The 25708-nt window shown below is 43.9% G+C and overlaps 2 protein-coding genes across 6 annotated transcripts; both read left to right on the forward strand.

Annotated features, from left to right (window-relative positions):
* Positions 1-1950: 1950 nt before the first annotated feature.
* Positions 1951-15860, forward strand: cib (thymosin beta cib). Of its 4 annotated transcripts, XM_025302010.1 has the most exons (7): positions 2000-2112; positions 6258-6481; positions 12493-12646; positions 13002-13115; positions 14151-14264; positions 14420-14533; positions 14907-15860. In XM_025302010.1, exons 3-7 carry the CDS (start codon positions 12517-12519, stop codon positions 14933-14935), a joined length of 501 nt encoding a protein of 166 aa, XP_025157795.1. In that variant the 5' UTR covers positions 2000-2112; positions 6258-6481; positions 12493-12516; the 3' UTR covers positions 14936-15860. The 4 variants fall into 4 exon arrangements, with proteins under 4 accessions (XP_011153786.1, XP_019700969.1, XP_025157795.1 ...); XM_011155484.3 differs by lacking the exon at positions 6258-6481 and having other exon boundaries at positions 1951-2112; XM_025302015.1 differs by lacking the exon at positions 13002-13115 and having other exon boundaries at positions 2004-2112.
* A 672-nt stretch (positions 15861-16532) lies between these two features.
* LOC105191823 (uncharacterized) lies at positions 16533-24659 on the forward strand. 2 transcript variants are annotated; one of them, XM_011155486.3, is made up of 14 exons: positions 16533-17037; positions 18162-18438; positions 18533-18785; positions 18867-19005; positions 19108-19283; positions 19379-19741; positions 19819-20005; positions 20117-20183; positions 20279-20525; positions 20804-20923; positions 21024-21064; positions 21282-21384; positions 21465-21734; positions 22296-24659. In XM_011155486.3, exons 1-14 carry the CDS (start codon positions 17021-17023, stop codon positions 23015-23017), a joined length of 2982 nt encoding a protein of 993 aa, XP_011153788.1. In that variant the 5' UTR covers positions 16533-17020; the 3' UTR covers positions 23018-24659. The 2 variants fall into 2 exon arrangements, with proteins under 2 accessions (XP_011153788.1, XP_019700968.1); XM_019845409.2 differs by having other exon boundaries at positions 16534-17037; positions 18165-18438.
* The last annotated feature ends 1049 nt before the right edge of the window (positions 24660-25708 follow it).

Below are 25708 nucleotides of genomic sequence, written 5' to 3' on the forward strand. Positions count from 1 at the left end.
TCAACGATCATGCCACGTTGAAAACATGAAGTCGTAATGCGGCTCAATGACAACTCAGACGGATCTTTTATTTTCAAATACTATTATATTTAACGGTATCGTAAAACATATGTATCATTCAATAGCAAATAATTTGGCAAAAGGGACGATAATAAGGTGCTTTGCAAAACATTTTACAGCTTCAAATCTCTAGTTGCCGGATATATTGAAATCGCAATGTTGTTTTACCAAGCTTTTTGCCAAGATATATCGAGTGAAATAAAAAATGGCGATCATTTAATTTTCAACCTAATTTATTAATGATTTTCACAATGAAATATTGTATAAAAAATATGATATATACAATTTAAAGAGAGAACTTCGACTATTTACTTATTAGCGAAAGCGTTGTACACGTTGATTCGTTTACTTTCGATGAGCAATCCAAGCCAGAAGTTCATTCGCATTTCAAACATTGAGTAGCTCTGTGGAAAACGCACCGCATCAGGTAGACAAGTTAAAAATTCTCCAACAGTTTTCCAATGGTACAAACGTCATTCATCAATTATATATATAATTGTTCATTCATACAGTACAATTCGAGAAACTCTATGAAATATTTTGACATATGACGGATTTCTATTTATATTCGTAATAACATTGCAAGAAAAGAAACTTTATGGCCTCAAATACGCATAAAACTCCATGCTGTAAAATCTCTCGTCTCTCGAACTGACTCGTTTACAATATTTTTACGAAAATTACAACTCGTTGAATTTCACTTATGTTTCGTAATCAAGCTTGCCACGTTGAGACGGTACGATTCGACGGCAAGCAGAAAGGCTCTTTCTTCCCAAGTAGTATGACTCAATAGCGGATAAAAGAAACTCTGTCATCGTCTGATAACACACGACCGGATCGGAGACTGGAGAGATCTCACGCTGATCGTTGCATTTCGTCTACCTAACTTTCGTTCGCGCACAAACCGCGAGGGATCGTATGTCCGGATCGCCGAACTCGGCGAGAAATCGCGAACCGGTTTCGCTCCTCGCTGGCGATCGGCCTCGTTGGACTTCTCTCCGCCGGAATCACACAGCCGGGCGAACATATGACGCGCAGCTGGGCCTGAATATAAGACCCGGCTGACTCATTGGCGTGGCACGCGCCAACCCTCGGATATTTCGGGTTTTCCCCCTTTCGCCGCTCTGCCACCGTTTATCCCGCCTGGAATAGAGCAATCCAGCTGAGAGAACGAGGGAGAGAAAGAGCTGGCACTGCCAGGCAAAAAGGTCGTCGCCGAGGAAGCCGAGGAGGCAAAGCCAAGCGTCGTTCAATGTCAGACCTACGATGCGCGCCGTCGCACGTGAATTCCCGGTCGTCGTCGTCGTCGTCGTCGTTGTCGTCGTCGTCGTCGTCGAGGGTGAGTCAGCCACCCCCGGATGACAGTCGAGGAAACGATCGGAAGTCATGGGCGCAAAGGGGGAAGCGAGGGGCGCGGCTGAACGGCAACAGGGAGCGTAAGAGCCGTCCGTCCATTGGTCTCATTTTTGCAAGTGGTGGGGTCGAGTCCAGGGACGGACGAAGCAGACATTCCGTGGGCCACTGCGTTTTACACTACAAGAGTTTCTACTATAGGAATGCGACTGAAATGACTTGAGAGATATTCGCATTCGTGCGTCATAAACATAGTGAGGGAAGTCTTCTCCTCGCAAGGTAAACCGTTTTGCTGAAAGAAACATAGAATGATTATATGATCACGAGTAATTTTTAAGGCAATTACTTGATCACTGTACTGCGTATCGATCACATATTTGTATTAATTACTCCTTACAAGTCGTTCTCTCCAGAAATCTCCACACGAAGGGAAGCTTCGACGTGAAGATTCTAGCTTCTGTTACTTTCAGGCTGCACTTTCGAACCCCTCCTCACGCGCCGACCCTGGCCAGTGTGTAGAGAGGGGGAAGCGATGCACAGAGAAGGGATGCGGACGCCGCTGGACGCTGTTACCTGCTGTTACGTGCCGCAGAAGCGTCAACCGACTAGCCAGTGTACCGTCTACGGCCTGCCCTTGAACAGCGTTTACGTCTGCGATTGTGCCCGCGGCTGCCTGCCCCCGCGACTCGCATCTGACAGGTCAGTGCACCCCTACGGCCCGGCGCGAGTCGCATCGTCGAGGGTCGTTTCGCGACGCGCGCGTGCAATGGCGGATATCGGAGTCGATCGAATCAAGCCGAACCGGCATGAAGCCGCTCCCGGCCAACGTCGTCGTTTGTCCTCCCTTGCTCTCTTCCTTCGGCCGCCCTGTTTCTCGGACTTTGGTGTGTCTCTCGGAGGAGCGATGCGACCAACGACGCCGTTGTTCTCAGTCTCTCTCGCTATTATTGTTCTCTTTGGACACGCGGGTAGTTCGTGTAGACTCTCTTTCTCTCCCTCTCTCTCTCTCTCTCTCTCTCTCTCTCTCTCTCTCTCTCTCTCTCTCTCTCTCTCTCTCTCTCTCTCTCTCTCTCTATCTTTCTCTCTCTCTCTCTCTCTCTCTCTCGTCGAGAAACGGTCGACTTCGAGATCTGCCATTATAAACGTGAACGCGCTCGGCGACAGGACATCGTGTATACACGACGTCCCCTTCGCGCCCGGCGAAACGCACCGACGACGATGCGAGGTTTCCTCCCGGTTTCGGTTCGGTTCGGCTCGTCTTGTCGCTGGAGACGCTACATTGCCGGAATTAACGAGGTGTTCTCGCCGGTAACGGCCGGCATTTCGGTCACCGGCGGCGCTATTGATCGCGATCGATTCTTCTTAGATGGCTCTTGGCGGTGTTTCACATGCGAGTTCTTATCATAGATCGCAAGACTGACATAGACCCTCCGATTTTGCTGAATTTGTTGACGAGCGAGAGCGAATCTCCCGCGATGACGGAAACGCTATGATCGGCACGCTATTTCGTGTGGCCATCTTTCGAAGAGGTCCGATCTGACCGCTTTTGCGGACACTCGAGGTGCCATTTTCGTCGTGATGATGAAAACGCGACGGTAAGGTAGGATTTTCCGTAAATCCGCGCGCAAGTTCGAGGTTATGCGACGTATCGCCGACCGGCCGGCCGGGCTCGCGACGCAGAGATATCGATCGATCGGCCTTTCGACGACGAAGCGCGATCGAAAATGGAATCAGGGGTGTGGTCGAGAGGCAGCTTTCCTCGCAGGACGGAAACTAAATGACTCGCTCTCGCGTCCCGTGTGATAATGATATCTCAGATGAACGATATTTCTCGCGAAGCCCGACTGAGAATCGGCCGGAACGGCGACCGCCTTCTTCATTCCAAGGTAACGTCGGTTACGCGAACGCAATATTTTTCAAAACTTCCAACCTCCGAACCGAGCAGTACTCAACTGCATCTAATTATATTCGTCGAACAATGGCGTTGCAGAGTTCGTCTTTTATTACGTATCTCATACATTATTATTTTACTATTAAACGCCCGGAGCCAGGATTCAGGGAAAAAGAGAGAGAGAGGACGTATGTGTATATACATATATATATATTTGACTGCGGAATTTTTTATCTTTATCCGGCTTATACTTCTTCGACACAAACAAACATGAGGATTCTTCGCGCGAATACATATCCGAATTACTTGACATTTACAGATTCCCTGTGTATACCGACGTGATGCTCTTCGTCTATGTATATGTACGAGAGATACTCTTAATTGGATGTAAGCTGATAATAAATTTATTCGAGTCGCTGCTGCCACGGGGCGAGGAAGATCGCTCGGATCGCGGGAGAAGGCAATCTCTCTCACTCTTTCTCTCTCTCTCTCTCTCTCCCTCTCTGGAGGCTCGCTCGTCCTTCGTAGACAGGCGGGCAGCGCGCGCGGCCCGGCAGGACGGGACAAGGGCGTGGTTTTGACAGATGCATGCGGCGCCCAGGGAGCACACGCATTATGCGTCTCTTCCTCTCGCCGTCGCCGTCGCCGGCATATAACGCGCACATTTCCCGAGCTCAGTGCCGCGGCATTCGCGTCGGTGAACCTGATTGCGGCCGCACAGAGCACAATCTCGCCGATTGAAATCTGCCGTCGAATATCTACGTAGGATCTCTGGCATGAGAACCGCAGATTACGAGAGAGTGACTTCGGTAGCGGGATATCACCGTGTCGGCGTTATGACGCACACTTGGCCTGCTGTTATCTCAAGCATCGAACATCAAACGTTAGAATATCAGTAGCTTTTCCCCAAGATCGAGCAGTGCGTAGCAGTTTCTCAGATGCGCAAACGAATGTGCGTTATGTAGATGTACCGTGTGTGACCGCGAGAGACGCTGTGCAGAATTCGGGAAAGGACGTGGGGAGCGCGATCGTATCACGAGGGGTCCGCGATAACACACGAGGACACGTGTGCACTGGATATTATTCGCGTTTCCTCGGGGGGAAATCGCCGTCGCCGCGGCATTTGCATTTGATCATGTTCGCTCGCGTGTGCGGCGGCGACGGCGGCGACCGCTTCAAGGCGAACGAGGGGCTTCTGAGCGACCGAGGCGCGACGCGTTCGCGATCGCGTTGCGATCCGGCTTGCTCGCGATTAGCGTCTCTCTACTCTGTGCATCTCTTCTCATTTCGCGACACGGCGGTGTTACTAGGCGTTAACGCACACCCGGTACACTCGCCGCGCCGCGCCGCGCCACGTCATCCCGGCTGACGTCTCTGCCTCTCTTCTCGGCTGCCGGCCGCCGGCACTTGTGCGCGCGGATGACGATCTTGCTTGAAGTCGCATTTAATCCCTTGTAATTACGCGCTCTACGCCGACCGATAAGCCGCGGCCGGGACACGTCCCTTTTCGCCTGGCGCTAAGTTTCGCGACATCCGAGCGATTTGCGCGTCACCGCGCCGGCATGTTTCTCTTTTTTCCTTGCGCACGTGAGTTGGACGAAAGAGAGAGAGAGAGACTCCATTGCACTCCGATAATGCGACGGTGACTTTGGCGACTTCTCCGTAGAATTTGTCAGCCGTGAGAGCGCATCGAACGCGCGTAGATCCGGGATGCCTTAACGCGCGAATGTTTGCCGAGAGTTTCGCGGGGAGCCGCGAGGTAACTCGGAAGAAAGCGCAGGTGTCACACTCAGCGGTGCCACGTTTTCGCCATGGCGGTTGAAGCGCCGCGCGGTAAAGCCGCGCGCTCTCCACGACTCTCGTGGCCCCTTTGAAGTCGCGATAAGTGCGATATTAGCTCCTGAGAGCGCCGGCATTCCCGCGAGCTTCCGAGAGACGAGGGGAAAGCGCGCGAGAGAATAATCGCCTCGTACTCGGGGGACTCGGAGTCGAGCGGCTCGCGATGAATTTCGTGTCTGCAAACGGAATGCACCTGAACTCACATCTCTCCCGCTCGTACGCGCTTCATTAATTTCGCCTGTCGCTCAGATCGGACACGGTACAACATTTGCATACCATTCGGCACCGAGCGCGCTCGTTCCGCGCCACTTTGCGCGGCTAGGCTACGTCTTGAAGTAGCTAAATTCCCGAGAAAAACTAAATTCTCGATCCTGCGAGGATTGACATAAAGACGCGGATTTAAGAGACACAGAAAGAAACGCGGATTAAAATCGAGAATAAACGAGCGGAAGCACGTGCTTCGCGACGGCCGCAGGATTTCCTTCGTCGCATCATTGCTGACTCGATCGCATCGACTGAAAATGTGTTCGTGAAAAATTTGTCTCCTTTGATTTCCTCCAAATCCTCCAACACGCTTCGTCCTTGATTACCTGTAACCCTAATTCGAGCCCGGTCGCTCGTTCCAACGTTCGACTCTCGGCTCTTCGTCGAGGGAAACCGCCCTCTCTCACCCGTGACCATGAAAACTGAGGGTCGACGGGATCGTCGTAGCGCGCATATAGATATCCGCGGAGTTCACGAACCCCACTCTCTCTCTCTCTCTGTCTCTCCGGACGTTGCCGGCAATGCCAATCGATGAAACCGTCTGCCGCGACGGCCGCCGCCGCCGCCACCGCCGCCGCCGTCGAGAGGCAGCCGCTCCCCTGGCGTAACCTCGGAACTGCCCCCGTCCGTATGCGTATCTCTCGCGCGCGCTATCACCCATTCATGCGTCGCGGATAAAAGCGCGCGCGGGTGTCAATGTTAACGCACGGGGGCGATGGTGGTTGCTTTCGCCGGCCGGTCGACCGATTCGGTCCGATTGATCAGCGCATTTGTGCTCGTTCACTCTCGCGTCGTTCCCAAGCGATCTTGCTGTCGCCTCTTGTACTCGCTGACACTTTCCGATCCTCAGGCTTCCAGGACAACGGCCAAGCTGAGCGCATGGCATCGCCATGATATTTCGCAGCCGCTTCCTGAGAGAAGCCTGACCGCGATCCGGCTAACTCCGAGTGACTCTTCAGCAGCCGGGTACCCGCCGGGCACGGCAGCCTGTGCTCGTCCTTGTTCAGCTGGACACTCGACTATCGGAACACACCCGATAATTCGGACGGTACCTATGTACCGTCTCGTACCTATGTACGTCCCTGGCGGTACGCGCCACCGCTCGATACGATACGCGCGTCCAGGGTTCGTTAGCCGTCACGGTCGCACGGAAGAGAACCGGAGAGAGAGAGAGAGAGAGAGAGGGGGGGAGGGGGGAGAGGCCGAAAGAGAGATGAAGAAAGAGAGAGAGAGAGAGAAGAGAGTCGCGGTTGCTCGCGTGCGAGCGCGACGCGCTCGCGGCGCGTTTTCTAGCTAACAAATACGAACGCGCGCGGTTTCACGTGGGCTTTTGTATGCGCGGCCGCGTAGGTGCAGCGCGGTCGATACCGAGCGCGCGCACGCTGCTGATGCACGTGTGGCCGCGTGGCGTACGTGCGAGGAAGAGAGCGGAGAGAAGGAGAGACCGGAGCACGGCTGCGGCGGTGGCTCACCATTAAACGCGATTGCCCAAGTTAATTGGCAGCCGCGCGAACTCGTTAGCCAGCGACCGTAGGATCTCGCTCCGCGGACCGGAGCCGCGACAATGCGCCAGAATCTCTCTCTCTGTCTCTCTCTCTCTCTCCCGCGACAGTCCGATCCACTGATGGTTCGACTGAACCACCTCGGGGAATGGGACATGTGCGCCGGAGCGGCGGGACTACGTCGTCGACGGGATGTGGAATGTGCACGATGATCCAATAAATTCGTCGTGAAGTCGTCGGACGTCTCTTGATCCCGCAGTCTGACCCGGAGACTCGCGCACGTTTCAGCCATCTTCGCGCGGAGTCCTCGTAATCGCAGAAAATCGCGATAGTCGGCCGTCGTGTAGATATTTAGTAACGCGATGTCTAATCTATCCCGATGACTCGCGCTCTCTATAAACGTCGTCGCGTTCTGACCGGCGCGGCGCATCTCGATGCCGACTCGATGCAACCTAGTTTCCTTATTAAATCTCCTCCGCGGACTGCTTTCCACCTCGGGGAGAGAGAGAGAGAGAGAGAGAGAGAGAGAGAGAGAGAGAGAGAGAGAGAGAGAGAGAGAGAGAGAGAGAGACACGCACTCGTCCGCTTACTCCGACGAGGGTCGCGGGATTTATCGAGGTTTCGCCGAGCATCGCCGCCGCGATGTCGTCGCCTCATTAGATTCTACCGTTTGCAGTTTGCATAATAACCGATAAAGAGCTCGCCGGGACCGCTCGACCGTACTTCCTCGGCACGGCCAGGACGTTCAATTAAACGGAACTAACGGTCATTGTTACGGCGCTTCTTGCCGGCTAAACCGGCCGTAATTTTCTTGCCGATCTCAAAGCGCGGCGAGCCCGAGCGGCGATTATGAATCGCGCGCGGCTTAATGAATGGGATCCTGAGCAGGAGGTATATCTTCATTTTCAATTACACGTTGGATTTGCGTTGACGCGTGCCGATAAGAGAAACTCTCCGATTGATCGGCGATCTTACAGCGTCATCTTACAGCGACGGTAAATTTCTCGAGAGAATTTACACGGGAAGGAGAAAAGTGCCGTCGCGAATTCTCGAGCGTGGTATCACGTCCGCGCGCGCGCGCGCGCGCAGCCGGCTTCTCCTTGCTCCTCCTCTTCTGCCGCGATAACTGTTTCGCGATTTTGCAGTGACAAATCCGCGACAGAACGCACGCGCGCGTCACGATAAATCTTGCCGTGCGTAACGAGAGCCGCCGCGAGAGAGTTTTACTTGGCCGCGCTTCCCGTCTCGCGTCGGCCAATCGAGATCTCGTCCTCGTCTCTTACCGTTACATGCAGCCGAGAGTATACGAGCAGAGAGTGTCTTATGTACACGTTGCAAACGCCTACACACAGGCGTACGAAAGAGAGAGAGAGAGAGAGAGAGAGGAGAGAGAGAGAGAGAGAGAAAAGGCTACCGGCGAGGTGGATAAGCAAAGGACGACGCGCATGAGCCTCGCTGCTTCACCATTGCGTATTCGGCCTCTTTCGAGTTCTCCCTATATACAGGCATACGACCGACTGCCTTATAAGGACCTATACACAGCCTTGTCGATGCTGACCCACCGTTTGAACGTATCTCTCGAAAGCCTCTCTCCACGGACTCTCCAGGGCCGTATGCTCCGGGCCTGAGGCTCTCGACGTCGGATGAGAGAGACCCGGTCCACTTCGGCCGAATTTCGCACCGCCGCGATCATGGCCATCCGTCGAACTTTTCTTATCTTCTGTAAATTGTGCTGCGAAGTTATTTAGTAAATTTGATTGACAACCGTACGCGCACAATAAGCGCGGCTGAGACGAGCACAGCCTTTCCCGAATCGTCTGTTCTTTATATTTCTACTTGATTCGTAAATTCAACAACTCGACAATATTCGCGATGATTTAGTAAATAGTTTGTGGTCGAAGTGAAAATTCTAGCGGACAGTTTCATCTACTCTTCTTCATTGATTTGTTTAATAAATTTAATAATTATATTGAATTTTCCTGGGGCAATATTCGCGATATTGATGAATTTGCTAGATAATTATTAGTTTGTGGTTAAAGTCGATTTTTTATTTTTTTTAGGATTTTTTTGGAGATGTCGCGAAGACAGCGGACGCCGCTGTTACGAAATATCGGTCGGTTCTTAATCGCCGTCTTCTGTGTTTCGCGAGTTCACTTTGCCGAGAGAACTGGCGTGAACGACGCAGAAGAAAGGAATGAACGACGCAGAAAAAAACGAGAAAAAAGAAACGGTCGAAGAACTCGTACGAAATCGATGGCCTTGCACCGTGTCACAATCGCCGAACGCGCGTACTGATAATGCGCTTAGCAAAATCCGACGTTGCTGTGACTTCACCCACGTGGAATGCAGACCTTTTCTTACTCCGCGATGCTTTTTGATTCGTGCTTACGCGCGCCAGTTGATACGTACGTACTACGCTACTTCGCCGGGCGTATTTGATGACATGTTGTTACTCGCTTTCCAATGGGGATCCTCGTCTCGCTGCAAATCACACACCGCCGAATAACGGTGTGTCTCGTTGCTCGAGCGGCGTATGCGATTAATAATTGAGATAACTCGCAATCCCGCGAAGTAACATTGCAATCTCCGGCGACTAGCAACTAACGTCGCGATTAATGGAAATATCGCGACATTAATTTTAATGCGTCAGCCGGCGAGGGGGGGGGAGGGGGGTAAGTCGAAGAGCGCGATTACTGCGCATCCAGTGCGCGAGAGAAGAGAAAAGAAACAGGTCGATTTCATCGCGAAACGCAGAACCGCGGAAGAAAAATGTGCACGTGGGAGGTGAACGCTGATCGGTACGCCGCGCGCGATCGCCCACGCGCGATAATTAGATTTGCGTTATTCCTTGCATTTTTTCGCGTTGACTCAGATGAACTTTCAATTCTGCCTAAATGCGCACAAGCGAAAGAGGGTGGGCAAAGGGGACGCCGAACGGATGAGTCATTGACAGTTTAGCGCGTAAACGCGTCGCGAATACTAGATTCGATGTGTATAAGAAGCGTGTGTGAGTGTGTCCAAGTTGACACGTACGCAAAATACGCGTGTGTGTGCACGCGTCGAGACGACGGCACGACGTCCGCGTCGATTCCGTGCCGCAAATATCGATTATTTGCCGAGCAACATTTCGAGCCCGGCGCCACCGGATTCGCCGGTGTTTTCTTGCCGAAGCAAATATTATTCTCGGAGACCGAAATTTACGATCTAACGCGAGAGAGAGAGAGAGAGGGGGGGGAGGAGGAAGGAAGACGGAGAGACGCGATGTATTCCGAGATGAGAATCTACGAGATTGTTTTTTTTTTTTTTTTTTAATATGAAATATTCGCGAAAGTTGCTCGCTTTTTCACCCGTTAATTTGAAGGTTGCGCTCGTTAACGCAAAGACGTGTGTCGCGCGCGGTACGCACCATTCCGCAAGATAACCCGTGCGTGTAGATATAGGTGTGGGTGTGATTTGATGTAATATTACGACGTAATATTACGAGATGGCGATCGTCGTTATCCTACGGGAAAGAGGCGGCGGAAGAACACGGTATCGTCGCGAGGCATTTATCGGGGTCCCTCTTGGTCGCGGCAGTGTGTCATTATCGTAAATAACAAATGATTAGTCCGGATGAAGTCAACCGTGGTGTAACGTCTGCCACGCACATAGCGCGAGGATGCGAGGAAACATGCCCGCGCGATTCTCATTGACGCCGCCGAAATTGGCTCTCTCCCTGAGTCGACATGCGAATTTCGGCGCCCGCTGAATTCATGATCTTCAGCAGAGCCGTTGAGATTATGAGAGACTGTGAGACGTTGAGTCTCCTTCGTATATCTCGTGCCGCGCGTTTAGAAATCTCGGCAGAGCCGAGAGCGGTGAGCTTTTACTTCGACTATACCGCGTCTTCAATACCCGATGAAATTTCATGCCGTTGCCGCGCTCGGAAAGAAGTGTGCGACAAGGAACGGAATATATTAGAAGGAAACGCAGACCGGAAACACCGCGAGCCACCGCTGCTTCCGCTTCATGGCACGTAAATTCTTCGGTCGAGCATTACGGAAGCTCACAGATAACAGTCGAATCCTTCGCGCGAAAATTCATGCGTTTCCTTTTTGCGATTTAAAAATACTATTTTTGGGACTTTGGAAGATGACGTATCCAACTTCAATACAACGTTAATTAAAAGAAAAGAAAAGGATAGATGTACGCTCCGGCGCGTTTGCTTTTCATTTTGTTGACAATGGCATGGATCTTAAGGACTCGAATGGACTACCGTCGAGATTTCCGATCGACCGCGAGTAAAATTCCGCTACACTCGCGGCGGGTGCGTCGAGACGCGCGCGCGCGCGCTTCCGTCGCGATGTGGCTGTCGATAACTTCGTTCTCGTCAGCTTCGTCGCTTTCAACAGCAAGCGCTGTTGTCAGCGCGCGGATTGTTAGCGTGGTAACAAAAGAACCGCCGCGTTCGCTGACAATTGAAAACACGTAGCCGCCGCCTCTTGCCGATACGCTCGTTTTATTGCCGCCGATGCTCGCTCGCGTGCCGCTCCTCTTTATGTACCTTACGGAGAAATGGCTCGCGTACGTAATAACACGCGCGATATCGCACGTTCCGCTAGCTGCTATCTTCCAGGAAGTTATATCGATGCTCCTCGAATGCACGCTCGTACATCACAAATATATTCGCCCGTACAATTGTGTTAACATCACCACCGACGGACAGGAATGTGGGGTCTCATTAAAACGATAAAATAATGTAAATATTATTCTCGCGTCTCTCTGTTATTCTCGAAAGAAACACACTTTAGCGTTTCGTATTTTTTTTTTTTTTTTTTCTTTTCTGCCAGGGAACGCAGTATCGCATCTATTAACGAACCACCTACCGACGAGAAATCTAAGAAAAGACATGTCGTTCCGAGGAGATAAGTTACATAGCGTGTTAACGCTCCTCCAGTTACGGCTTAGAGACCTTCAGGGTGAACGTATCGTTCGGAGTTAAATTGTACAGGATGTCCCAAATCGCTGTCGCGAATCACTTAAAATCTGATAAATGAGAAAAAAATTAAAATTTTGAATTAGCATGTAGAATTTTCTTTTCTCAATACATTTCCAAGGATCTCCATCACCAATGGATGTTTTGCGACATTTAGAATGCTCAGGGAACTTTCATAGAAATGCTCGTAAAAGGCGCTGATGAAAAAAAGACGATCGTATTTCGGAGTTCACGCAGCATGTTAGTTAGTAATGTGTAATCAACTTCAACCGTTCGCTATGAACGACTTTGAGATCGCCGCGTCCGGCGCATAAAATTTTGAGCTCTCATTAAGCATCTGGATGCATTTTATTTATTAACTCTGATTTATACGATTAATCTTACCACGACAATTGGATAATCTTAAATTTCGCGAAAATTACCAGTTAATCAAGTCATCGGTACAAACGAAGGCAGGCGTCGTTACGCGATAGGGTCTAATTCACTGAATGAATGGATATAAAGTGTAGACGTGTGAATTAGGAGGATATCTTGCGTAATTTGATTCGGTGAATGCTGCTTCGATGAAAATGATGGTCGATCTCAGAATGATGTCCATGTGATTACAGATCAAGGAGTGACAACGTTGCGCCATGTCGAGTCCGTCGTTGAAGGATCTGCCTAAAGTAGCCCTAGATCTGAAAAGCGAATTGGAAGGTTTCAACCATGGCTGCATGAAGAAAGCTGCTACCGCCGAGAAAAATGTTTTACCCTCTGCTGAAGGTACATGCGCGAGATGTAAACACACACATATATCTTGATTGACAGTGCATGAAATCGATCCTTGTTGAACTGAGTCACTTGAATTCTGTTATTTGCTCGTAATGCAAGATTTATCGTATATTGTCTATTAATTTATGCGTGCCTTTCTATTAATTTCACAACTAATATGTTTTCAATGAAATTACATTTATTTGTACTACAGTCTCTAATAAGTTGTGTATTTAGCGCTAAATGTGATTATACTGTGTGTCCGAATTTTAAAAATAATGCAAAACTAGTACGGCATTCTCTCTTTTTCTCTCTTTCTCTATTTATCAGTTGCCACGTAATAAAACTCTGTGAATTGCTGATATAGACGTACGACAGGAGCGACAGCACTCGGAGTTGATACACGGCTTGGAAACCTTTAAGACAGATCAGTTGAAGCACGCCGATACAAAAGAGAAGATTATATTGCCTAACGCCAAAGGTATTGCTTCTTAAGACCTTAGCAAGGGACTTTTGGAGCATTACTTCATTTTCCAGCGCTGCGACGAAGAGTATTTCTTCGGCTTGTCAACGCAATGGCAATGGACATCTGGGATCAACTGTCACTTCCGCTTAGCTGGGAATTATCGTTTGCATGCAAAGCTTTTTCGCTCTACTAGTTATAATTGATAATTTGTTAGTGAGGGATATGTGGTGATTATGGCGATGATTCTGATGATGTCTTTCTGTTGCTTTAATTGTCTTTCGTTAACCTCTCATTATCGTAATCTTGCCAAATTAAAATGTTAAAAAGTCAAGCAAAATTTAGAAAAATAACTTGCGCAGTGCGAAATATATATTTTTATAGATCTTTTTACTGAGCTTCAATCTCTGTTTATCTTATACGAATTCCTTAACTCAATTTGTAATAAATTGTTGGTTTTGACACGTGTGTCGAAATCGAAAAAAAACTAAAATAATGTAATCACAGTTTAGAAAAGTCCATTATTGAATCGATTAATCCCATATATAATAGCATATATAACAAAAAGGTTAATTATATATTCTAATATATTCGGGAAGATGAATTCAAAAATATAAGCAAGATTTATTTATGTAAAATCCACTTTGGACACATATGATTTATTCGAAGTTCAATTTCTTCACGTAATATCACTTTAATACTATTCCAATTTGAGCTCAAATACTCACGTATAATTTAACCTCGTGAAAACGTGCGGATTTTATATCACACGCGCGAAGTATTAATGGCGTGCGCCTTATAAAGGAAGAGCAAGGACGACGAACGGTACCAGTCACTGATCGATTGCGTCTGAACGCGCGCATGATTTTCAAATTTATTCTCTATACTAATCCGCTCGCTCGAGTTGGATTAGTATCCAGCGATATAGCAAATCCATCTATCTAACCGAGATGCGAGATGAGGAGATGAGAATTCCATTTCTCATCCGCGATCTTACTCATTTGCAATGTACGTCGTTTCTATATGTTCTAATACGGATTGTACCGTTTTCAGATGTTGCTGCAGAGAAGACTCAGCAAACGCTGATCGCTGGCATCGAGAAGTTCGATACCGCAAGTCTCAAGCATACTGAGACTCAAGAAAAGAACCCGCTACCTGATAAAGATGGTACGTAGATGAGGAACATGATTTTTACATATAAACATAAACATCTTTTTGTGTGAATTTATATCTTGTAGTAAAATTATAAAATGAAATATGAAATAAATCCAATATTTTTAATAAATATCCTCCTAATGCATTTGTGTTGCATTGTGTTGCAGCGATTCAGCAAGAGAAAGGAAAACAGCAATTGATCTCCGGCATCGAGAACTTCGATCCGGCGAAGTTGAAGCACGCGGAAACTCTGGAGAAAAATCCTTTGCCGACCAAAGAAGGTTCGCATGCGTTATTAATCCCAAAACAGAATTGTTTTTTATCGTCGTAGACTATTTGATCTTAGAATTGTTTTGGTACCTTAGAACCACTTATATATACACTTGAAAGAAGAGGGTCATGGTCAGTTCAAACAATGCCATAGAACTCGTATTCAAGATATATACGATGAGGATAGTTATCTCTGTAGAATTTATATGCGATTCATAGTTGTACATGTAGTGTATGTCACATGAAGTGGATAAGAAAAAAAAAGATTAGATCTAGTGCGAGATATCTTTTTCGCCTTACAATAGCATTAGGCATGTCGATAAGCAATGACGCTTCCTCCGATGATGGTCCCAGTTTATTATTTATGAGTATTATGTGTTTCAGCGATCGACGCCGAAAAGATAGCCGCTTAAAACGAGAGTCGCCGTATACACGAAGGAACACGAAGGAAGGGAACGGGAAACGGCGACTCGTCGCTTCTTCCATTTTCTATATCCGTGACATTTTATAATTATTCGTACATTGCCAAGAATGAATGCGCGAACGCGAAGCACTGTGTTAGTCGTAATCCTATGATTATACTTATACTTACTACTGCCATCGGGCGTGTTTCCTCCTTCTGGCGAGATCGGAAGACTCTCGACGAAAACGTCCAATTGAATCACTGGGGTAGTCGCGATGACTACGCCGCTGCTGCTGTTCCGTTTTAATCTCGATGTCCAATCCGCTTGTCGAGAGACGATTGAACGGCAATTAGACAACGACTTGAACGAAAGCGGATCTAAAGAGGGGAAAGAAAAAAAGGGAGAATTCTCGTTTCGCCGTGTGGTTTGTCTAACTTGCTTCCTAGCTGGACTATTCGCTCGTTTTGTCACGCGAACAAACATCGTGACACGAGTGTTCGCCTAAGTCAATCCGACTAAATAAGATGAGGAAGCGAAGAAACTTGCAACTAAAATGATCGGTAAACGCGATGGGAGTTTGGAACATTTATTATCGTGAGAGGAGGGAGGGTCTTTTACTAAACTCGCTTTGGACCGCGCGGGATCGTCGTCACCTCGCCAAAGGATGTAGTTTTTTCTATCGAGGAAGAGAGAAAGAGAGTTGCTTCATGCGCGGGTATACGTTATTTTCGATAATAGCAGGCAAATTTCTCGGTGGCATTGCATGATGATCTGTTACAGCAGATAGCAGACGCGGAAGCACACAGTGGTCGATCTTATATTTATGTAAAAATCATATTTTGTATAACGGGCTATTGTACTTTTTTAATATTTCGTACACATCGCATTGTCATTCCGATGAAATTATTACGACGAATAAAAAAAGTAATTTGTACGACGGCTTGTTGGAGCTTTTTCCTCCTCACCCTGATGTGAAAATTTCTCACCTTAGAAGGAAATATTTTGCGCCATATTTATAATCCTAATGGAGAATGTGAGATGGCTGCGTTCGAGGAGCGCGACTACTGTGTCGGTCGGTAAATTAAAAATTAAATTTTTTAAATTTAGCGCGACTACTGTCGGTCTACATCAACGACCTCTATGACTTGTAATACATTTCTACATCGATTGCCAACATTGAATATACATTATACTTCACATTGAGGGCATTGAAGGGCGAGAGAGAGAGAGGGGGGGAGGAAAATAGAGAAAAAAAACGCGTAAAATGTGACTAAGAAGAATAACGTATTTAGAGATTTGACCTTTTCCTCTTCAAACAGCTAATAAAAAAATTACTCGTCCTATAAACAACATTATGTGTGATGATCCGAAAATACTTAAATAAAAGTTAAAAAAGAATTGAAAACTTAAGTCAAGGATATAGAACAACTGAAATTATTTCTAAGAATGGCGAGAAAGATATGAAAATTTAATGTTAAAGTAACAAAGTCACAAAGACCAGCCATGTACTATTGCAATTTACAATCGTACGCATATGTGCGCATTTGCGTAGTTTGAAAGTCGTGATTATCATACGTTACGCTATTCTACTGACTATAATTGTCGTTACGACATTACAATATAGTTTAGTCGCTCGTCGCGGTTGCCGCGAAGAACTGATTGTTCGCCGGTTATTTACGAAGAATCTGCGGATGATCTTCGCTCCTTTTCCTCTTCGAGATACTGCAACCGGAAGTGCTCTACTCCTTTTCCGTGTCAGTTGAAGCATTTTCGATACGCACTTTTGCCATACGCCCGAAACGCTTAGATTCGTTTGTATTAATATGGCGATTAGTGTATGAAACACTTAAGATATGTTTTTAAGATACGGCGACTACTTGTGCATTATCTTCGACGCATTTGTGCTATTTGAAATAAATAGCCCTTCCAGTCACCCACGAAGTGCTCACGTAGCGTTCACCAAGGTGCAATCGATATCGATTAAATATCAATATCGATTATTAGGCGAATCATACGTCCAATAACAAAAGAGGTGAGGACACTTTGTGTCATACTCGTTCGTGAGATGGTGAGCAGCGTTGTTTTGCAGTAACAATGGCCGAGAGTGAGAGGTAAAGTATATTCTCGTGCAAAGTTTTTGTATCATATTTTTGTGTGAGTTTCCTCCATTGCGGGAGTTTGTCGCGTTTGATACTGATTGATTCTTTGATTGGACTCTGAAATTTCGATTCTGAATTTTACCTTTCAACCACGAGAATCGCTTTTGTCAATCTTCATCTTTCATGAAGACCGACGTCGTCTTCGAACCTGGATCTCCTTGGCAAACTTTTCAAGTTAGAACCTGATGCGTGTGAAAATTTTAAACCGAGGACGTGAAAGACATTATTGACCATTGATGATCCTTGATACCGCCGTTCCGAATCTTTATACTCGGTTATCTACCCATCACTTGCCATCCATACTCGCAATCTTTTGCCATCGCGGTATACGCTAATGACATAATTTACATAGCAAAAATCTGAAATTTGTTTTTTAAACTAATATTCATGATTTTATAATTGTAAATCATTTGCGATCTTTGAATGAGAGTACAATTAACTACTGATGTATCTCCATGGAACATTTATTCATCTCTCTTTATGGAGATCATTACTTCTCACACATTAAATAAGCATATATTGATGAATAACTCTAGATTTACTAAGTTACAAGAATTTGTTAATTAAGAATGGAGTTGTGAAATCTTTAGATTCATTAGTGGTATCTAAACAGTTTAAAAAAGGCACATATAAAGCACAAAAGGAACTAATTAACTATTTATTCTCTTAGAAATAATTTTGCATATAGAGTAACATCGTTCATGATATGAGCAAAAACATTTTATCCTTGTAGGATACTTCTGTAGTTAATTTTTCCATATTTTGCAGATTTTGTATCTCTTTAAATTTGGACTGAAGCAACAGTCGCTTAATATTTCCAATTGCATACCTTTCTGACTAAAATCTAAATCTGAACGTTTGACAATATCTAATGTTTTAGTAACAACAGAGATATATTACTTTTATTATAGTATTGATTTTTTTTTTTTCAAAACAAACATTTCTAAGATGAATATAAGGTCTGTACCAAATTGTGTATTTTTTATTTGTGCAATTTTTACAGCTTAGAAATATTTTACATACATTAATACATATTTATTTTGACAATATTCTTTTTATTCTACGACTTTGTCAAGAAGCTTTGACTCGACGACATATGCCAGTGACCAGACATCCAGCATTAGATATTGCCCAGATATATTTACCAGAAGAATGCCAAAACGGATGCAAGAAAACAGCAATATAGATAAATGGCTGGAAGATAAAGGTTACTATAGAAAGGACACTCCTAAAGATCCAACTTGTTTATTTCGGGCGATCAGTGAACAAGTGTATCATACACAATATTATCATATAAAAGTCAGGAAAGAATGCATAGCATTTATGAAAGAAAAGAGACACTTGTTCGAGGAGGTGAGACTTTTGTTCGTTCGCATTACATATTTACATACTGAACAAATCAACATTTCTCTCTTTCTCGCTTTTCTTTATTTCCTCTTTTTTATAGTTGGTAGCTGTGCCGTACGAGCATTATTTGGATCAAATGGCATGCTTCACCGAATGGGGAAGTATGAACGAAATTCGTGCCATGTCCCTACTTTATAAACGAGATGTGATTATATTTAATGGGCAAAAGCAGACAGTTGAGAACATAACTAATAGTGATTTCGATCAAAATTTATTAATATATTATACACCGCCGAAGCAATATGAAACTGTCTTGTCATCCTTATATGTTAAAAAGGCTGCTTACTGTCAATGTAAATGAATATTTTTTTGTTCTTACATATTACTACGACAGAAGACTTTGAGACGTTGGGCTGTAATTTTCCTGTTTCTAGCTCTTGTTTATGGGACTCTGTACGAGCGTGTTTTCAACATGACTGGTATCAAGCACACTGCTGATAAAATGCTAAACGATCGAAATAACGCATTCAGACACGACAAATTTTTCCAAAAGGGAAATCTCGAAATTAGAGAGTAAGTTACTTTTAAACAAGCTTTAGTGTTCATGCGATTATTGTGAATGCAACGGAAATCCTCAAGTGCAAGTCGGTTTTAACTTTTGGTACATTTTCGCAGACAATTGACCGTGGATTTATATAACAAAATTGAAACTGGTCGTATCAACGGATCAGCGGATGAAATGCAATCCGACCCGAAAGGAATACCACCTATTCCTTACAGAGTCGCAAAAGCGCTTAGTCCCGATATATATCGCAATACGGATTTCGATACGTGGCATGAGATAAAAAGAGGTATACGTGCAAAAACATACATTATACAGCACGAAACTTGCTTTTATACTTCGAATGAAATGTTTAAAAATAAAGTGATTTGTATACATACATAGAAGTAAAATACGGAGGATGGAACAGACACAATAGCAACGAGCTTCAAATCGGCGGCAAATGTTTGATTAATCTAAGCTACCTGATCGACCAAGCCAAAAATAATAATAATAATCCGTCGCAACCCAGTACTAGTGGAAACAATGGCAAAAATATACAGCCGAAACCAAAACAAGATAAATCCTTTTATTTTGGATATATACAAGGGATGGGTCCAAATGAAGAGCCGGTTCTCGTTTTTGTCGAAGAGTTGGGTGAAATACGTCGCGTCCCGTACGCTGCCTTAAAACCGTTTCCTCTCGCGAAAAAGAATAAGCAGAATAATTCGACACCACATAATAAAAAAAACATACCTATGGATACAGGTTATTTTGTTAAATTATTTAATTGTAATTTTTTCTTACCATGCGTTTCATTAATGCTTATTTGTACTTTTTCGCAGGTCGACGATGGAGGAAAACGTACAATTCGACTTCACGTAAAAAGAAAGATACGGTCAGTTTAACAATTAGTACCGTAACAAGTAATACGAATAATACAAATACGAGTAAAGATGGTGTTGACAGCAATAATACCAGAGGTATTGACAAAGCCGACTTTAAAGCTGATGAACACAATGATGAATCTTCGTACGTATCTTTGTCAAAGTAATTTAATTACGTCACAACTTTTTTACATTAAAACTTTCGAATACATCAATTCGTAGAACGAATACTTATATTTTGTAATTGAATTTACAGTAAAGTAAATGAAGACCAAATCACAGAAAATCATGCTACAAAGGACTGTACTAATCATGTGACAAACGTAAGAATATTTCGATGTTATTTTCAAATATCCGAAAACATTGGTGTACGTTTCTCTTTATCTTTTTTTTTTTGTTATATGATTGGTATTTGCAGGAAGCAGCTAACAAGCCGTCTACGACGGTTGCTCACAATAACCCACAGTCTTTAAAGACGAACAACGCAGCACAAGGAGTAAACGAAGACTGTAAGAAAACTAATAGTACACCAGTACTTACAAAGTATAATAGCGATAATAGTTTTGTAAGCAAGCCTGCAAGATCTCATAATAATCATGACAACAGTCATCAGAATACGTATTCCAAAGCGAAGGTGATGGACGAGAATTATTGTTCTTCTAACAGTAAGTGTTCAGAAATAAGCAATATGTCATTTATAATTGTCACACTAATAATGTTACACTGTAACTTTTGTTTCACAAATGTAGGAATATATAAGAAATATAATATTAGATATTTAAAGAATAATCTTGTTACAAGTTTCATAAAAGCATTTCTTGCATGATATAAACTTTTGCATTGCTATTTAAATAAATTTAAAAATGCATGTATTAATGAATACAATTTGTGTATACAATACGATCCAAATAGAAACTTGCAACATCACTTTGTTATATTTCAGTTAATCCACAAATAAATATAGTACCCAACTCAGACTTATTCTACGTTTTCCCGGATGGTAGCACATGCCCGGTTTTTCCATTTTTGCCACGGAATTTTGGTGATTTGGACCAAACTGATCGTAAGTTATTTTGCGAGTCTTGGCCATCGCGTATAATTATGCAATTGCACTCGAAAACATATTTATTTTGAATAATATTTCTTTTCATATTCCTTTTTAGATTTTATTCCACCGAGATTTGCGTATAATTCGGGTATAGAGGTATGTGTATAGATATATGTATATTTTTGTATTAATATATATATACACACACATCTGTACATGTTTGTGTTAAACTCTCCTATACATGCCCAAAGTTTGTCAATCTCATTTTGGTTACGTCCTTATGTGTGATGGACAAAAAAAAATATACCATGCTTTATTGTCGAACATCGAAAATGTATATAAGATTCATGAATAAACTTGACCACTCTTGCAGTATTTACGTGTAAATGAAGCTTGGAATTATGGAGCTATGATATTTGGATCAGGTCATCATGGTGCATCACCATTAGAAGGGACACCTAATGCTGGCATGAATAGTAGTGTATCGATAAAAGTTTAAATTTGCATAAATCGTCCTACGATGTTACGACAAACGTGGTGTCTTCTTTTTCATCAGATGTTGCATATATGCGTGAGGATACGCGTCTTGCCAACGGCGTGCAGAATTGTTCGTTAGCGTGCAACGAGGCAGCGGGATGCAACATTGACGGCAGGGATATCGGCAATGTCGAGCCGATAGTCCACAAAACTCCGTCTCCGTATATAAACGGTATGCAAAATACGAAGCATCCGAAGCAAGGAACACCTAGAAATTTAGGTGGCAAGGACTTCTCGTTTCAAGGGTCAGATAAAAAATACAATGGGATGCCTAATAAAGGCAGCAAAGGTAATAATTAAGCATTGTTTCATCCGTTTCTTTATAAGACTCCTGGGTGCTGATTCGCTGCCGCCATATTCCTTACGGAAATTACGTTGTAAAAAGTAAAAAGATGTATTTATACAATGATGTTTACAATCGGTTAAGCATATTTTTTTAAATATTCTAAAAACTTGCTCTAACAATCAATAAATATGCGAAAAATGAACGTGATAAAATCATGAAGAAAGATAAGTTAAAAGGGAAGGTTATGTTAATTTTACAATTATTTACTTGTTTGATAGAGTTTGATAGAGCAAAAAGAAAGCTTTGGAGCGTTTTAGAAATATATTCAATCCATATTATATAATTAATTCCACAATATCTCTTTGTTTCAACGTAATTAATAGGAATTTTTAATATGTTTCCTGGCTTTTGACGTCATTAACTAAGAGTTTCGTGGTGAGGGACTAGAAGTCTCAAGAAAAGTACACGTCGCGCAGCTTTGTTGGAGAAAAAAAAAAGATCATGATGACAACTACGAACACGACACACAAGTTTTGACTGACGAAGAATCTTTTCCATTTGCAGGCAACAAGGCCCGTTATCAGCAGAACAATCGCAACGCGCTGGCATATGCACAATACTGGAATTACCACAGCGCGGTTGTCCCGATTGCTTCCGCGAACGATGCGAGAATCACTCATATGCAGCAGCAACCGCAACATTTAGATCCAATGATCCTGCAACACCAACAACAACAACAACAGCAGCAGCAGCAACAGCAGCAGCAAGCAGCGATGAATTCAGTGAACGCGTGCGCTCCTTACATACCGCCGAACAACATGATATTTTATCCGAACGACGCGGCAGCCGCGGAAGCCTGCTGCAACCCGTACTACATGAACGGTGCGTTCGTTCCTATCGCGTGCTTCCCACCGGGAACCCCGCCGTATCATGACGGGCCTGAGAACGCGGCAACTGGCCCATCGCCGCCCTATCCGCCGCATTTCTTCCCGCAACATGCCGAGGCTTATCCGTCGGCACCGAGTTATCCGTCAACCATGTATCCGTCTATGATATATGGCCCACCAGCGCCACCGCCGCAGATGCAGTTTCCTCCCGTTATGCAACAACAGCAACAACAACAACAACAGCAACACCAGCTGCCACCGCCGCCAACGGCGAACATGCCAGAACATTGGTACCCCATGGTAGGACCATCGTCACATTACGTGCAGTACGCGGCTCCAGCCGCACCCGTCATCACCGAACAGCCCTGCAACGGGCAAACTACCGGCGGCTCGGCTTAGGATTGAAGATCAAGTTTTGCGATACTGAAGATTAAAGAACGACGCGCGGTTATCCTGCAGGTATCATGGTGCTCGGCTCGGTGCTTACCAGAGAGATTTGTATCCGTAACTTGCACCGACCACATCATTACTTGTAATACGTACCTGTGCCTCTGCACCTGTGATCATTGCACAGTCCTTGATAGCGTACAAATTATTGTCTAAGATAAGATTCTAAAGATCGACCAGCGATGAATAAGAAAACCAATAGCAATAGCGCTCATCACGGCGTTCGCAGTTGGATTGTGCTTCGAAGACTAAATCTGACTATGTTAGACTGATATTGACTGATATTAATAGAGAGAAGACTGATTATTTAGCAAAATACTTCAGTGACAGACTACGAAGTACTACAGACCGTTGAACGCGTGATACATGAGCTGGTGATATGCGACTTTCTATCGTAATTCTTTAGCTCTTTGTAGAGAGAGTATATATACATATATATATATAACATCTTGTGCTATGTGTACGCCTTGTACGTATAGTGTCGATAATCTCGAAGATTTATCTATTTATATACAATGTGTTAAGTTCGCTACGTAATTTTATACATAATCTCCGTGAATGCGATTGAATTGCGTTATAAATCTATTTTCCTCATTATTTTCTTTACTATATTATACAAGGAAGATCGAAGTGTGTATACCTCATCGTCGATCGAATCGAGATAAAGCCGAGATAAAAGAGATTGTTACTTGTAACAGTAAGTTATTGCTTATTACTGGTAAGTTATTACTTACAACAGTAAGTTATTATACAATGATTACTTATAATAGTAAGTTATCGAAATTGCTGTTACTTAAAACAGTAACAATAATTGGCCTAAGATGCGTTACATACTTATAGGTGCCATGTTGAATTAAATATTCCTTATACAACATAGCCTAGAAAGTGGTGAGGGTAGTAGATTTATGATTCAATCCAGTTGCATCCGTGGAGTTTGCACTTTAAATTATGCAGCGAGCTTGACACATCATACATAAAAGGGATAAAATTACGAAATTGTCGATGCTGCGTATAGTATAACTTGACTACTATTAAACATTAGTACTCAAAACATTTAAACGTCAGTATAAATTCAGTTCTTGCAAATTTGGTTAAAAAAAGACGAGAAATCCTCTTTGGCTTTAACATTGTACGGATGATGCAGCCAGTTAGAACATATACTAATATATAGTGGTAGGTTTAATATATTACATACTGTTACTCGTTTGTGTGAAAGAGTTGATTATTTAGAAGTGTAAGTGATAAAAGTATCAATCTTTTATATCATCTAAGTATTGACGTCATAAAAACTAAGATCTTGTTCGCTATAATATTATGTTTACGATATTCTTTATATCTATATACACTTTTTGTTAAAACTTTTGTCAAATAAACTATATAGACAGACTGATGGCTTTGTTTGGCTTGTTAACGATACGCCTATATTTTGGTTCAATTTCACAAAATGCACCTTTTCAAGCTCGTACGTGCGTGCGTGCGTGCGTGTGTATAAACTTCTAAAAGAGACAACAAATTACTTCATTGACAAATGGAGTTATCAGTGCCAAGTGAATTTTATGATAACTTATGATTGAGCTTTTCCGGAGATTCGTCATGTGCACTTGGAAGAATGGCGATAATTGACGGATAAACTGTATGACCTCGTCATATATGTATTAGCGGCGATATCTGAAAACTTTTTTTAAAAGCATTACACAATTTAGCCGCCGTGCGCTTAATCGCGCTTTGCAAAAGGAAAGATACCACAAATTTTCTAAATTTTATTAAACGAAGTGATATTCTTACAAAAGTCCAGAATGATCGTCATTGTGGTGCTCGTGTCCACCGATGTATACCGTATCATAATGGAAATCATATAATAAAGAAATAGATGTGCGTGTGTGTGTATGTGCGTACACACACACACACACACACACACATACACGCACATACATGTTCTTTTACGATACATTTACAATTCAGAATAGAGAGACAATAGTCTCGTGTATATAATGAAGAAAAAGAGAACGTCGTAAGAACGCTCGAAAAATTTTGTTGTCCAAACCAAAAGCTACATTGTACAAAACTTACCGGCCCGTCTTACAGCGGTAAATTCACCATTTTATCATATTGTTTTATATCGTTATCCTAGCTCTAGTATAAGACGAGATTCTCTAAAGTGTAGCCTTCGTTATCCGCCCATAGTGTTCGTCAAAAAAAGTGCGCGTCTATCACGTTCTCACTTCGTCTTGTATATAATTACTTGGCTAAAACTAAAATCTACATGTTGTAGACTCAATTCTTAAGACTATAAACGGGACACTGAAACTTACCAGCCAACCTTAGGTTTCCTGATATATACCTCGCACACTAATTAAAATTTAAAGTATTTTGCATTATATATACGGACTCTTTAATGCACGTCTTGATTTTACTCTCTCGCTCTTACTTTTCTATAATTCTTTCCCATAAACATGATTAAAGTTATGTCCGTTTCAAACAACAATGCTCCGCATCCTTCCGTAATTTTACACGTATATGATGTTTACGAAGGAGACAGAGAGTTGCACAGATTTCGATCAACTTCAATTCAATATTTACGACAAAAGTTTCGTATGTACTTAACAGTAAAGTCGCACGATACTGGATCCGAGGTAACACACG

The sequence above is a fragment of the Harpegnathos saltator genome, unplaced genomic scaffold, assembly GCF_003227715.2.
Source record: "Harpegnathos saltator strain DR-91 unplaced genomic scaffold, Hsal_v8.6 scaffold114, whole genome shotgun sequence".
NCBI classification, from domain to species: domain Eukaryota; kingdom Metazoa; phylum Arthropoda; class Insecta; order Hymenoptera; family Formicidae; genus Harpegnathos; species Harpegnathos saltator.